Source organism: Nannospalax galili, unplaced genomic scaffold (genome assembly GCF_000622305.1).
Source record: "Nannospalax galili isolate Female #2095 unplaced genomic scaffold, S.galili_v1.0 scaffold996, whole genome shotgun sequence".
Taxonomy (NCBI): Eukaryota; Metazoa; Chordata; class Mammalia; order Rodentia; family Spalacidae; genus Nannospalax; species Nannospalax galili.
Window position 1 is genome coordinate 3,427,851 of NW_008339436.1, and position 15,942 is coordinate 3,443,792.

At 47.9% G+C, this 15,942-nt stretch overlaps 1 protein-coding gene across 2 annotated transcripts in view; it reads left to right on the plus strand.

Annotated features, from left to right (window-relative positions):
• The window catches only part of Frmpd2 (FERM and PDZ domain containing 2), a 103,802-nt gene that overhangs the window by 9,051 nt on the left and 78,809 nt on the right, over window positions 1-15,942 (plus strand). For both annotated transcript variants that reach the window (XM_017798426.1, XM_008834125.1), the window contains 7 exons: window positions 1,005-1,137; window positions 1,793-1,886; window positions 3,034-3,169; window positions 4,270-4,341; window positions 9,425-9,599; window positions 13,520-13,667; window positions 14,277-14,415. In XM_017798426.1, the coding sequence (XP_017653915.1) occupies window positions 1,005-1,137; window positions 1,793-1,886; window positions 3,034-3,169; window positions 4,270-4,341; window positions 9,425-9,599; window positions 13,520-13,667; window positions 14,277-14,415 (897 nt within the window). The remainder of the gene's footprint in view (window positions 1-1,004; window positions 1,138-1,792; window positions 1,887-3,033; window positions 3,170-4,269; window positions 4,342-9,424; window positions 9,600-13,519; window positions 13,668-14,276; window positions 14,416-15,942) is intronic.

Here is a 15,942-nt window from a genome sequence, read left to right on the forward strand (position 1 = left end):
CTCCTGGAGAGGGTGATGATGGAGAGCAGCACTTGGAACAGTTTGCTCAAGGAGGTGACCCAAAGTGGAGACAGCCTCCCCCTGACCTTCTGGGGAGCCTACCACAGGAATGGAACCCAGAAATTGTTTCCTTATCAAGCTAGGGCAGGATTGGGCCAGGGTGGACAAATGAGGCCTTCATGGCTCAAAATGTAAGGAGGTTCTCATCTGAGATGATGTGGAGGGACTGAAGCTAGAGATCAGCTGTATCAAAATTAATGCAGGGGTCACAAGGATGGAGATGAGTGGGTAGCTGGGTGAGGGTTGCCAATTGTCAATCAGAAAATGTGCCATCCATCACCCTTAGTAGACCACTTTTCTCTTGAGTGTGGGCATGTGGATCCCTCCTACAACCATGCCAGAAGACTCAGTGTGGGAACAAGGGCATGCGAATTGGAAAGATTGGATCAGAACCTACCACCCAGTGGTGTGCCATTGTCCTTGGATAGACTCTATTGACCTGTAACATTTCCATCAAGGACCCACAAAGTAGGTTTTGATCCCTTTTCAACTAGAGGAGGGGCCTTGGTGCAGAGAGAGCACAGAGATGTTGGCAAGTTGGAGGGTCAAGAAAATCAGGGTGATGGGTGAACAGACAAGTGAGTGACAAGGAGAGATAATTTGGGGGTGGAGGTAGAGAGGGTTGGAGGCAGACAGGATACAACTCTGGGTCTCAAAAGCACAATATACGTTCTGGGAGATCCCAGGGGGGTGGAAGGAAGGCTCCAGAAAGGCACCTATGCACAGAGTGCCCAGGAGTGGAGGAGATTGAATTGCCTCTGGGAGGGCATGTGGTGGTAGGGCCACAGTATATTTTGGCTGCTGGAGAAGGCACCCTTTAGGCCCTCTCTTTGCAAAACAGACAACCCACACTTGCTTAGCCTGACAGGTAGCTGGCGTGTATCTGTGTAAAAGCTCTTGCCTGACCTTGGTTGCTGATGTACGATGCCCTGATCCTTGCTCAGGTGGAGAGAAGAGCTGTAGAGGAAAGTACCTGTGAATGGCAGAGCAGAAGCTACTTGCTCAGGAAGAGGCTGCATCAAGCTGGCAGTGACAGCCCCATGATCTGGGTCCCTGATGGTCTGCAGCCTCACAGAGGTGGGTGAAGGCCCTGGGTGCTCCCTCACAGCCACACTCAAAGACAAGATCTCACTATACAGCCTGACCCAGTCTTAAACTTAAAAAAAAAAAAAAAAGCTTTATTCTTATCTATGTGTGTGAGTATTTTTCCTCCAGGTACATGCAATGCCCGTGGAGGTCCAAAGAGGGTGTTGAACTCCCTGGAACTGAAGTTAGGGATGGTTGGTAGCAGCCATGGTTGCTGGGAGCCCAAACCCAGGTCCTCTGGAAGAGCAATAAGTGCTTTTAACCATGGAACCATCGCTGTAGCCCCGAGTCCTGAACTTTTGAGCCTCCTGTCTCAACCTCTGAGTACTGAGATTGCAGTCTTGTGCTACCATGCCTGATTTTATTTACTTATTTTCATTTAAAAGTATTGTTTGTTGTTCCAAAATGAAGGAGCTCCTTTGCTGTTTGCATTTGGTTTCACGTTCCCTCTAACTCTCTTCTCAGCTCCCAACTCTGTGACTGTCATTTCTATTTTCAGTATAAGAATACAGGCCCAGAGAGGTTCAGTAATTTCACCGAAAGCACACAGTTCATCAGCTATGATGCTGTCCACACTCTGGACCGTTGATTCCAAAAGCCACAGTGTTTGTTTGCATTGCCCTGACACATAACCATGTTTGGTTATTTTCAGAGAGAAGCACAGAGACTCAGAGCTCCCCGGAGCCCCACCGGAGCCCCTCAGCACAGAGTCCCTGCAGCTGCAGTTTCTTTGTTAACAAGTGAGTGGCCTCCTGCTGCTCCACACTATGAAACTTGGTGTGGGAGTCCCCATCTCCTACTTCATTGCTGATTATTGATGACAAGCTTCTCCATTCTTCCAAAAATGATATTAGTAAGAAGAAGCCAAGACGTGAGGGGCCAGGTGGCAGCTCTATTGTCAGAAACCCCACATCCTCTGGAAGCCCCATTCAGGTTCAGAGATGGGAGAGTATGAGCCTTGGTGTTTGAGCGATGATCCCTTAGCACACCATGCTGTACAGCAAAAAACCACATAGCACACTCATGACCGTGGGTTGGTGGTTTCACTTGGCTTCAGTCAACCCACCTGGCCTCTCTGGCTGACTTTTACTTCTGTAACTGGTTGCACAGTAGGGAGGCTTCACTCCTAGGGAGCAGGTTTGTTACCCAAGTGCCCCCGTAAGCACATGACATGCTGTACACACTGGGATGATTTCACTCTCACTAGGTGGCAGGAGTTTCTCAGGTTCATCATATAACAGAATCCCTGTAGCTTATGCAGTTTATTTGCTGTTGACCAAGGCATTAGTATGTGGTGCATGACTATATGTTTATTGTTGAAACAGTTGAATGTCTAAAATTTTTGTTAATTATAATTTTTATTTTATGTGTATGAGTGTATTGCCTGCATGTATGTAAGTGCACCCATATCCTGCAGTGCCTATGGAGGTCAGAAGAGGTGTCAGATCTCCTGGAACTGAAGTTAGGACAATTGTTAGCTGCCATGTTAGGTGCTGGGAATCGAATCTGGGTCCTCTGCAAGAGCAGACAGTGCTCTTAACCATTGAGCCATCTCTCCAGCTCCGAATGTCTAAAATTTTAAGAAGAAAGTCAGAGTCCATGATCTAGTCAGGGGTTATTGGAACCCTAGAGTCATGGTGAGCACAGAGGCAGAATTCTGGGATGGGGAGAAGCAGACTGTGACCTTACGCCTCATACCCTTCCTCGTTTCATGGCTGTGCAGCCTTAACTTCTGAGGATCTCAGCTTCGCCATTGGAAGAACCTATGTAAACCCCCATGGCATGGGGAATGACATGAAGTGGCTCAGAGTGCTTGCATGCAGTGCCTGGGTGGCTGTTGCAGGATGCATGTATGAAGCGTGTCAACAGTTCCCCATCCCCGGCCAGCACTCTTGCAGGTGTGGGTCCCTGTGACAGTAAGGAAGGCCTGCGGCGTGGCTCTGGGCCTGTGCTCTTGGCAGAAGCAGAACGTTCATGGCCAGCAACATCTTCTCCAAGGGGGTTCCTGCAAAGAAAGGGAAAGGTGAGCAAGAGAGGGCTGGAGGACACTGCCAAGAGTCATCTCAGGAACACAGAAGATGAATATCAGCAGGGGCTTCAGGGCACAGAGTCCCTAAGCTGGGGTTCATAGACTGGGACCAGCAGAAACCTGAACTTGATCACTCAAGGCTAGGGATTCAGTGGCCTCCCTAGGTCAGCTCTGTGGTAGATGGTGTGTAGGAGGCAAGGTCGATGTCAGGCCCACCTCTCATGAACTTTACAGTTACTTGAGTGTAGGGCAATATTACAGTACGGCATCTAACATACAGTTGTCCTATATAATGTATTTTATACTTGATTTTCTTTTTCTCATTTGATATGTTAGTGTATATGTATATGCGTGTATACTTGTATGTGTGCATTTGTGTGTATGGAGGCCCAGATGTCAATGTCAGGAGTCTTCTTCAGTCACTCTCCTTATTTTTTGAGAATCAGGGTCTCCCACTGAAACTGGCTCACCAATTCAGATAGACTGGCTGGCCAGCAAGCCCTAGGGATCCTCCTGTCCCCACCTCCCCAGTGCTGGGGTTACATGTGCATGACACTGTGCCTGGAATTTACGAGTGCTGGGGATCCAACTCAGATCCCCATGCTTGCGTGGCAGGCACCTTACCGACTGAACCATTTCCCCAGCTCTTGCTTTTCTTTTGTAATTTTGTTTTGAGACAGGGTCATATTATGTGGCCCAGGATGACCTCAACCTTTCGATCCTCCTGCCTCAACCTCCTGAATGCTGAAACACAGGTAATATGTGTTCATCTCCACACTAAGATTGCTTTAGGCTTTTGCTACACATGGAGATTATGTACTACTGTGTGACTGTTAGCCTCTAATAATGAAGACATCCATGTATCCATCAAGAGCCAGGGCACTGCCAGTCTCCTACACGTCACTGCAAGGCCTCTGCTTTGAGATGGCCAGCTGGGGCTCTGCCCCAGTCAGCTCTGTCCTGCTGAAACCTGTTTATTTGGGGCACTGGGAGACAGAGGGCTGGAGAAAGCAGGGGGAGATGAACTGATAGGGTAAGTCAAGATCCAAAGCTTGGAACCCCTCTTCCTCTCTCACGTTCAATGTTTCTCTCAGTACTCTAGGCCGGAGTTCATCCTTCTGGCTGGAGAGGCCCCTGTGAGCCTACACCTGCCTGGATCCATTGTGGTAACTACTGGTTAGACTGGGTGGGATGGGAAAGAATCGTCCAGCCAGGCAAACTTGAAGCTGACTGTACTGTGACTGAGGTTCCTTCCATGGGATGCCGCGGTGGTCTCCCTGCTTCAGGCCCTTCTCCCATAAATCCCCTAAACCGTTTTTTCTCTTATTCAGCCCAGATGCTGTGATGTGTCTCCACAAGCTGGGCACTCTTCCAGGCCCCACTCTATGCTGTGGCAAACAAAGTCCTGTGGAATTTATAGTCTAGCAGGAGGAGGCAAAAAGAGACACTGCATAATTTGAAAGCATGCCAGGTAGTGATTTGTGCTAAAAAAAAAATTGAGATGACCCATAAGGATGTAAGAGAGTAGAAGACGCCTGATAGAGAAGAGGGAGAGAAGTACTCATTCACAGATGAAAGTCTGAGGAGACAGAAATTGAGGGAGAGAGGGTTAGGGGAAGAAGATCTGGTAGATGGAGCAGGGAGAGCACATGTGGGTGGGCTGCCCAGCTCAGCCTAGTACATCGTGCCCTCATGTCCCATGCCCAGCCTGGGGCCAGGAGATTCTCAGTCAATGTTAAGCATTTGGGAAGATGACTTTCCAATCTCTCCTCTTCCTAGAATCAAGGTGCCCGTCTCGCCAACTCCATCTTGCCATGATGCCTTTCAATTCTCAGGCCTTTTCGAGGCAGGGCTGATGGAAGGTTGGCTTGGTGTCCCGTTTCTCTTGAGTTCCTACATCATCTCTATGCGTATCCTCTTGTAGCTCAGAGCAATGCGGAAGAGCACCCCAAAACCCTCTATAGCTCAGCCAGGGCTAGTTCAGTGCTTCCAGCAGAATTCCCTTACACCCCAGCCTGATGTGCCCCCATCAGTGAAACATCCATTTCCTCAGTATCTGAGCCCAGTTCAGGCAAACCGAAGGTGTGAGCCAGACACCTTGAGATCAGTCTGGGTTCCAGGACAAAGGCCACCTGTATTCATGTACTGAACACTAAGAAGGCACTCACAATATGCTTGGCCCTGTGCTAGAACAAGAAGCAAGAAATGGGTGGTGATTTTCATGCTTCAAGAATTCAAGGTAGTACATCGTGCCCTCATGTCCCATGCCCAGCCTGGGGCCAGGAGATTCTCAGTCAATGTTAAGCATTTGGGAAGATGACTTTCCAATCTCCCCTCTTCCTAGAATCAAGGTGCCCATCTCGCCAACTCCATCTTGCCATGATGCCTTTCAGTTCTCAGGCCTTTTCGAGGCAGGGCTGATGGAAGGTTGGCTTGGTGTCCCGTTTCTCTTGGGTTCCTACATCATCTCTATGCGTATCCTCTTGTAGCTCAGAGCAATGCAGAAGAGCACCCCGAAACCCTCTACAGCTCAGCCAGGGCTAGTTCAGTACTTCCAGCAGAATTCCCTTACACCCCAGCCTGATGTGCCCCCATCAGTGAAACATCCATTTCCTCAGTATCTGAGCCCAGTTCAGGCAAACCGAAGGTGTGAGCCAGACACCTTGAGATCAGTCTGGGTTCCAGGACAAAGGCCACCTGTATTCATGTACTGAACACTAAGAAGGCACTCACAATATGCTTGGCCCTGTGCTAGAACAAGAAGCAAGAAATGGGTGGTGATTTTCATGCTTCAAGAATTCAAGGATTGTCACCCAAAGCACAAGACTATAGAAACCAGGAAGGCTAGTGTATGAGAGGTTGGATTCACTCATTCTATGGTTCAGTGATCTGAGGACACTTAGCACCTGGCATCAGGCAATCTGATAGAGTTAAACCCAAGGGAGCACTCTCTGAACACCTTCTTACTCCAAGGCCCTAGGCCAGTTCCTCCCCTGCCAGCCCCTTAAGGCACCTGTCCAGCCTTCCACTGGCTTGTTTAGGACATTGTCCATTGAGTGCTGTAGGGAGGAAGGGCAATCTCCCACCCCACCATCCAGGGAACCCTTCCTGATGCCCTTGGGGTCACATGGCTCAGGTGACTACAGAGTCTTCCCCTACCAGATGGATAGGTCAGACCGGCTGTGATGGGGCAGCCACCCCTCCCTGCAAGGATGCTTGAACAGTACTGAGCGTACCAAGGCTCTGGGGTTCTCTCTCCCCTCGTGGGTTGTTGGCCACCAATCTGCAAGAACAAAGGGAGCAGAAGTGACGAACAGGGTCAGGACGGCTGTGAGTACAATGGAAAGAATTTCTGGGAGTCATCTTCGGTGAGACAGCTTGTTTATTTAGGGGAGTTGGAGGGAATATATAGGGTGAGGATGGCAGCCAAAGCTTTACCTGATAGGTGTTCATAGTCTGCTTTATTTGCATATGGCAGGAGGACCCTGTCATGTAGAAAGAGGAGGTGCAGTTGATTGGCTGTAGTGCAATGCCTAGTTATCATATAGGGGCAGCATTTACAGGGAACTGTGTCAAAGGTCATGTTTCCAAATAAGGTCAGGCATCTGTGCTTGGAGACACTTTCCAAATAAGGTCAGGCAGAGAATAGGAAGCCCCTGCTGAGAAAGGGAGTCCTCCATTTTGAGCCAAGCTTGGAGAGCTGTCCAGACATTGTGGACTACGACCTTAACAACAGGGTCCTCCAACACACCACAACACCAGGTCTAGCCTATTGCAATCCTTATGGTACTCCTGGGCTCCTAACATCTTTGCAGATGTCAGAAAGGCATGAGAAGGACAGCCCAGGGTTCCCCCAGTAAGAACACTGGGTCTTTGGTTTGCATGTAGGGAGTGGGAGGAAGGACCTGTGCCTGGCATGTGATGTGTCACACTGACCCAGTTTTTCTGACTTAGACTGGACCATCTGCTGCCTGTTGTTTTGGCCTCTTATTTCTTTTTTTTTTTATTTTATTTTATGTGTATGAATGTATTGCCTGCATGTAAGTGAACCTTGCTATGCAATGCCCGTGGAGGTCAGAAGAGGGCGTCAGGTTCCCTGGAACTGGAGTTAAGGACAATTGTTGGCTGCCATGTGGGTGCTGGTATTCAAACCCAGGTTCTCTGCAAGTGTAGCCAGTGCTCTTAACCACTGAGCCAGTTCTCTAGCCCTTAGCTCCTCATTTCTTGTCCTGACATCTTTGATTGGTGCAGTTCCTTGTCGCCCTCCAAGTGGGGTTCTTGGTACATGCACCTTTTCCTTCTGAATGAAACCTTGCTATAGGATCAGCCTTTCCAGAACTTGTTCTGGACAGTAGCGCTTGGGAAGTCACATTCAGTGAGAAGCATCACTGCCCAGAGAGGCTCTACCACAGGAAACACTTGTAAATAACCTCTTGCGGGGCAGACACCTAACTTACAGGCCCAGTGCAGCATGAAGGCACAGTTGCCTCGTGTCTTCACAGGGCACTTCACAGCCACTGCAGGGACTAAATGGAAAATGTGTTCCCTTTGTTCATGTTGCCTTTGCCTGTCTGTCTGTCTCTTTGTTTTTATCTCTCACTTGAGATATCATAGTGGTATTTCAAAAATAATTAATTTTTTTTTCTGGCAGTTCTTGGGATGATCCCAAGGCCTTGTACTTGCTAGCCAAGTACTCTACCACTGAGCTCCAGCTCCAGCTCCAGCCCAAAGCATGGTGCTTTTTATCTGTTATTTAATATCACATTGCCTTTGGGAACAGTGTGAACAGACACCCTCCCTCCTCAGCACCTGGGTTTTTGTCTTGTGATTCAAATTTGCATCCCATCAGTCTCTGGATACCTGCTCAAGTGCAGGGTGGAAAAGTCAAGCTCCCTTCCCATGGGTCTGCTGCATCAGCCCAGATAGATGGGATTGCTTGAGGGGACCACAACCTATATATTGGAGAAAGACTTGATACCTGGAATGGGGGGGTGGGTAAGAGGTGTTCCTTCCAAGTTGGCAATGGAAAGAACATTGGTGCTGCTGGCCCCGGTAGGGCAGCACTGCCGTGTCTGCTGTATCTTGGACACACATGCTTATGTGGGTCTTTTCTGTGTAGTTCCTCAAAGAGAGGTAGAGAGGGATGTAGCTAGGAGAGTGTGTACCACTGGCCTCTGGGCAAGGAAACTTGTTATATGGCGAGTACTGGGGCAGGAGGGGTCAGGGAACCTGGGACAAGTGGGAACAGAGCAGTCAGTGGTCACATCCCAACCTAGGAAGGTAGGGAAGGAAGACCGCCCAGAGCTGTGGCTCCATGCCTGTGCTCCACTGTCCTGTCAGATTCACTTAGAAAACACACAGTCACAGATACAATTATGGAGTCACAGATACAAGTATGGAAAGGGCTTGAGACTAAGTATGTCTATGGGCCTGGGTGCTGTGTGTCTGCACAACTGGCCTGCCCCCTGCTAGCTCAGGGCTTCATTGCTCTGAGTGCACTTCGTGCAGCAAGTAGGTGGGACCCATGGTGACTCTGAGTACACCTACATGACCAGCCATGATGGTTAGTGTTCACTGTTAACAGATTGTAGAATCACCTGGGAGATGGGAGTCTTCAGTACAAACAAGGAGTCTGCACTACTTTGAGCTGTTTGGAAGCTTCAGGAGGGCCAAGGTGTTTGGGCAGGGATGTGGTGGGAAGTGAACCCGGTAATGATCCAAGAAGGCTGATGAGGCAGGTAGACTTGAGTGTGCCTGTGGCTCTGCGGATCCACTTATCCATCCCCTTGCTCTAGCTCCTGTCTTCATTAGATCATCAACTGCCCAAATTCTCTGTACACCTTAGAAGGCACGAACCTGTACTCCTCAGGGCCCTTGTGGGGACACCATTAGCCTGATGGACACCCACACGGGTGCGTGACTCAATGATGAGTTGGAGGGCAAGCAGGGGGAAGATGTGGGTGAGTCCTGCCTCCCAATCTTCCTGACCCCACAGATCCTGACAGAGGACCGAGACTTGAGTCTGAGGTTCTGCCTTTTACCAACTCTGCAACTCTAGGAAAGTTCCTCCCTATCTCAGGGCCTCAGTTTCTCATTTGCTAAGTAGGAAAAAAAAACATATTCATCTCTTAGGCTCTTTGACAGTTAAATGAGGTGATTCATCAAACATGCTTAATGCTGTGACTAGCCCAAGTTAAAGACTCAAGGTTTCATAGCTATTGTGAACACTGATGCTATTGCTGTTTTCAGACTAGAAAAGGGAAATCCTACTTGGCCCTCAGGGACATCTGTGTGGTACTGCTGAGTGGACAGTGTCTGGAGGTGAAGTGCGGCATGGAGTCCACCGTAGGCGCTGTCTTCGCTGCTGTCATGTCCTTCACTAACCTTGGGGAGACTACCTACTTTGGTCTGGCTTATGTGAAAGGTGGGTGTTTTCTGGGGACACTACTGCCCTGGGGCCTCTGGGAACCCAGGGACATGGGTACCTGAGCTCTGATTATCCTGGAAAGCTGCTTCAGACCAGGACGCCTCACTTTGTTCACTTAGACACAACTTAGTACAGTAAGGCCTTCCGGTGCCTGTGGAAAAAAATCAAGTGAGTGTGGATTGTCATGAAATAATGGGGGTAGGATGTGGGTTGTGACTCAGCTGCCAGGTCTGGTTGATCAGTTGCAGTGCTTTGAAAATAGACAAACAAGTATTAAAAACATTTCCAAATTATCTTGTGGTACTGATGGCACTTAGCACCCAAGAACTCAAGGTACGAATCTCTCCTGAAGAGCTGAGAGAAAGGATTTCCACATTTTCTCCCCGTGTCTTTTCATTAAGGGACTTTTTATTTTGCTCTCCTACAAGTCCCCTGTACTTCGTGCAGGGTTGACCTTCAGGAGTCCTGGGAATGGCTTATGGTCCCCAGGCTGGTTGAGAATACCTCTGAAGAGAGCAGAAGGATGGGGACCGTGCCTTCAGTGGCTATGTCAGACCTATCCTTCCACTCAGAGGGGCTGCAGGATCAACTCGGCAGGAGTTGAAGATCTGAGCTCTTATTATGGAATTTTGAGGTGATAGGACAAATGAGACTACACTTAGCTCAGACTTGGTCAGCTTGGGCTGCTATGACTAAGTGCCATAACTGGGTAGCTTAAACAATAGACATTTTTTTCTCTCACATAGTTTTAGAATCTGGAAGTCTAAGATCAAAGTGTCAGCTGATTTGATGCTTGGTAGAGATTTGCCTTCTGACTTTTGAAGAAAGCCTTCTCAGTGGGTCCTTCCATGACAGAAAGAATGAGAAAAGGGGAAGAGATGGAGGGAGAGAAGGAAAGAGAGAGAGGAACAGAGAGAGAGAGAGAGAGAGAGAGGGGGAGGGAGGAGCCCACCTGTATCACAGTGGGCTTGAGACTAAGTATGTCTATGGGCCTGGGTGCTGTGTGTCTGCACAACTGGCCTGCCCCCTGCTAGCTCAGGGCTTCATTGCTCTGAGTGCACTTCAGTGGCACCTTGGGACTTATAAGTACGGACTCCTGGCCTTGACCTAGACCAACTCAAGTGCAGCAAGTAGGTGGGACCCATGGTGACTCTGAGTACACCTACATGACCAGCCATGATGGTTAGTGTTCACTGTTAACAGATTGTAGAATCACCTGGGAGATGGGAGTCTTCAGTACAAACAAGGAGTCTGCACTACTTTGAGCTGTTTGGAAGCTTCAGGAGGGCCAAGGTGTTTGGGCAGGGATGTGGTGGGAAGTGAACCCGGTAATGATCCAAGAAGGCTGATGAGGCAGGTAGACTTGAGTGTGCCTGTGGCTCTGCGGATCCACTTATCCATCCCCTTGCTCTAGCTCCTGTCTTCATTAGATCATCAACTGCCCAAATTCTCTGTACACCTTAGAAGGCACGAACCTGTACTCCTCAGGGCCCTTGTGGGGACACCATTAGCCTGATGGACACCCACACGGGTGCGTGACTCAATGATGAGTTGGAGGGCAAGCAGGGGGAAGATGTGGGTGAGTCCTGCCTCCCAATCTTCCTGACCCCACAGATCCTGACAGAGGACCGAGACTTGAGTCTGAGGTTCTGCCTTTTACCAACTCTGCAACTCTAGGAAAGTTCCTCCCTATCTCAGGGCCTCAGTTTCTCATTTGCTAAGTAGGAAAAAAAAACATATTCATCTCTTAGGCTCTTTGACAGTTAAATGAGGTGATTCATCAAACATGCTTAATGCTGTGACTAGCCCAAGTTAAAGACTCAAGGTTTCATAGCTATTGTGAACACTGATGCTATTGCTGTTTTCAGACTAGAAAAGGGAAATCCTACTTGGCCCTCAGGGACATCTGTGTGGTACTGCTGAGTGGACAGTGTCTGGAGGTGAAGTGCGGCATGGAGTCCACCGTAGGCGCTGTCTTCGCTGCTGTCATGTCCTTCACTAACCTTGGGGAGACTACCTACTTTGGTCTGGCTTATGTGAAAGGTGGGTGTTTTCTGGGGACACTACTGCCCTGGGGCCTCTGGGAACCCAGGGACATGGGTACCTGAGCTCTGATTATCCTGGAAAGCTGCTTCAGACCAGGACGCCTCACTTTGTTCACTTAGACACAACTTAGTACAGTAAGGCCTTCCGGTGCCTGTGGAAAAAAATCAAGTGAGTGTGGATTGTCATGAAATAATGGGGGTAGGATGTGGGTTGTGACTCAGCTGCCAGGTCTGGTTGATCAGTTGCAGTGCTTTGAAGATAGACAAACAAGTATTAAAAACATTTCCAAATTATCTTGTGGTACTGATGACACTTAGCACCCAAGAACTCAAGGTAAGAATCTCTCCTGAAGAGCTGAGAGAAAGGATTTCCACATTTTCTCCCCTTGTCTTTTCATTAAGGGACTTTTTATTTTGCTCTCCTACAAGTCCCCTGTAAATAGACAAACAAGTATTAAAAACATTTCCAAATTATCTTGTGGTACTGATGGCACTTAGCACCCAAGAACTCAAGGTACGAATCTCTCCTGAAGAGCTGAGAGAAAGGATTTCCACATTTTCTCCCCGTGTCTTTTCATTAAGGGACTTTTTATTTTGCTCTCCTACAAGTCCCCTGTACTTCGTGCAGGGTTGACCTTCAGGAGTCCTGGGAATGGCTTATGGTCCCCAGGCTGGTTGAGAATACCTCTGAAGAGAGCAGAAGGATGGGGACCGTGCCTTCAGTGGCTATGTCAGACCTATCCTTCCACTCAGAGGGGCTGCAGGATCAACTCGGCAGGAGTTGAAGATCTGAGCTCTTATTATGGAATTTTGAGGTGATAGGACAAATGAGACTACACTTAGCTCAGACTTGGTCAGCTTGGACTGCTATGACTAAGTGCCATAACTGGGTAGCTTAAACAGTAGACATTTTTTTCTCTTACATAGTTTTAGAATCTGGAAGTTTAAGATCAAAGTGTCAGCTGATTTGATGCTTGGTAGAGATTTGCCTTCTGACTTTTGAAGAAAGCCTTCTCAGTGGGTCCGTCCATGACAGAAAGAATGAGAAAAGGGGAAGAGATGGAGGGAGAGAAGGAAAGAGAGAGAGGAACAGAGAGAGAGAGAGAGAGAGAGGAGGAGGAAGAGGAGGAGGAGGAGGAGGAGAGAGAGAGAGAGAGAGAGAGAGAGAGTGAATGGGCATGACTGACTTAGTTCTGAATCCCATCACCCTGGAGGTTAGGGGTCACTGGATGAGTTCCAGAAGTATTTAGTAACATTTAGTAGGCAATGTGCCTGTGACTGGGAGGTGCAAGATGGTCCAATTGATGCAAAGGGCCTGGCATATACAGAGACTTAGTACTCCATTCTTGTGTTACGTTTTCTTCATAAGGTAACAGCTCCTCATCATAAACACAGTCATCCCTCAGTTTCCACAGGGGATGGATTCTAGGACCCCAGCAGATACCCAAATCTACAGATGTTCAAGTTCATTATATAAAATGGTAGAGTGTGAACATGCAATTTCTGCATCCTGTATCTCTAGAGTATTTTGAACGCTAACTAAATAGGTGTCATACTACACTGTGTAGAGGACAATGAAAAAGAGGGTCTGTACGTGATCAGTGCATATAAAATTAAAGAAAATTCTATCTGTGGTTAGTTGAATCTGCAGATGCAGAACCTGCGATATGAAGGGATGGCTAGAGTTACATTTTCTTCTTGACTGTTTTCCTCTGTCTCCTCCTTTCTGTTCTCCAGGATACTGAGGGAACTTCCTGTTCTCTCCCGCACCAACACAGCTTACACCCTACCCCTCTGGGTAGGTGCAAGGTGTGAGTCTGAGGGTGGGACACAGCCTATTGCTTTTTCCTTTAAACTCTATTTCCATTTCAGGTAAAGAGTTCTTTTTCCTGGACAATGAAACCAAATTGTGCAATGTTGCCCCAGAACGCTGGAGAGAGCAGCCCCTGAAGGCCTCCATGTATGCCTTCACACTCTTTCTGAGGATAAAGTTCTTTGTCAGTCACTATGGGCTGCTCCGGTGAGTGCTACAGACTATTCCTGCGTTCATTAAGGGGTTTATGCCTATCTGGCCTGACATTACAAATAGTGGATAAGCAAGTGCTTTGGAAATGGTAAATTGCGTATAAATAACACAATTTCTGTTGATGGGATTTGAATGTGATAGAGCCAAGAGGAAAATCATTCTTTTTGGAGGCAGGCCCTTGTCCAAACAAGAACTTGCCTTTGTGTTTCAAACATAGTCCACTCAAGATCAGGTTTCTCTCTTGTTCTATACACAATCCAGCAGCCAGGGGAAAGGGTTGGAGGAGAGGGCATTGGATTTTTTGTCAGATCACCATCTCTGTATTCTGTTGCTTAATAGAGACACTACCTAAGCCTACTACCTTGAGCCATAGCATCACCAAACCTCTCTGTGGGTGTTCGATGAAGTGCCTAGTACAGAGACGCCATCAGCGAGAGAAGGAGGCATGGTGTAGGTGGAGGAGGCCACACTGGTCTCTCTGACATTGTCCTCTGGGTTTTGCTAGGTTATAGTCATCTTCCCATACCAAGAAGCCCTCTTGTGTTCAGACTCTTCTGGTCTCTGAACATCCCATCTACCCTTATTTCTCTGTTTCTCTGCCAGGCACAGTCTGACCAGGCATCAGCTTTACCTGCAGCTTCGGAAGGACATTCTAGAAGAGAGACTGTATTGCGACAGTGAGACACTGCTGCAGCTGGGGGTCCTTGCCCTGCAGGCTGAATTTGGCAGTTATCCTAAGAAGGTAGGAGTGGACATCTGGGGCCTTTTAGTGGAATCCCTGGAGACACAACTGTGGGATGAGGGGACTGTTGGCAATGTGGAGGATCTGCCTTTGAGAAATGTGGTTAGTATCTACCACTGAGATTGAGGTAAACTGTATTCATCCATCCATCCATCCATCCATCCATCCATCCATTCATCCATCCATCCACTCATCTACCCACCCATCCATCTACTTACCAAACAAAGCATTCATTGAGTGCTCTTTCCTGGGTTTCTGTATGATACAAAGATAAACTTATCAAGTTCATACATTGTATTGTAATACAGTTCTGGTCTAGTAAGTCCTTCTTGTATCAATTGGTTTTGGGTTACTGCAATGAAATGGCCAGAGAAGTTAGCTTACAAGGAGAAATGGTTTATTCAGAACCCAGTTTTGGAAGTTCAAAGTCAAATTGTGGGCCAGACCCATTGGTTTGGCCTCTGATGAGGGTGTTGGGTATATATAATACTATATAATAGTATTGGTACCTCACAGTGAGAGCGCATATGTGGAGGAGCTTACAATGCTAAACAAGAAGTCAGAGGAAGAGAGACAGAGATCCCACTGTCCCTTCTGAAGACATGCTTCCAATGATGTAAGGACCTCCCACTAGGTCCCTCTTCATAAAGGTTCCTTCATTTCCCATCATACTACCCTGGAGACCAAGACTTTAACCACAGCGATACTTGAAATCAGGGTGCAATGACACTAATAAATGTATTCACATAGCAGGTTCAAAATGGGGATCATGGCTGGAAGGAGAGATCAGCAAGATGAGATGTTATGTTCAACAGAGTGGTTTTTCTTTGGGACTCAAGATGCCTCTCACCCATGTTCAGGATAATGGAGAAGAGGCTTGTCCATAGACTCTAATAGAGACTCAGCAATGTGACCCTTGTGGAACGATATGGTGTGCAAATGAGTACACCTGTGCATACATTAGTAGGAGTGGAGAGAGAAGAGAAGGGAGGTGAAGTTCCTATTGATTTCTTCCCACTGTTAGCTACATTTCTGCAACTGTAACATAGTACTTGATATACTCAACTTATTGTAGGAAAGGTTTATTTTGGTCCCTGGTTTCAGAGATTTCAGTCCATGGTTAATTGGCTGGAGTAGCACAGTATATCATAGGGGAGGATGTGGTAGAAGAAAAGGAGGCATGTTTGCCTCATGGCAATAGGGAGAGGGGGGAGAAGAGAAAAACATGGTGGTCCCAATAGTCCCTTCAAGGGCATGTTTACAGTGGCACAACTTTTTTCCACTGTCTCATCTCTTAAAGGTCCCATCGTCTCTCAATAGTGCCACAGGCTGGCATCCAAGCCTTTAGTTAACATATGGGGGACAATTAAGGCCTACACCATAACACCTGGTGACCTCCCAGTCAGCACACTGGGTTTGTCTCAGAGGATACTTATCACAGTCACATGAAGAGTGTGTGTGCTCATCAGCAGTGAGCACTCTGTGGTAAGCAATGCAACATCTGTGGTGAACAAAGAAGTCATGTTT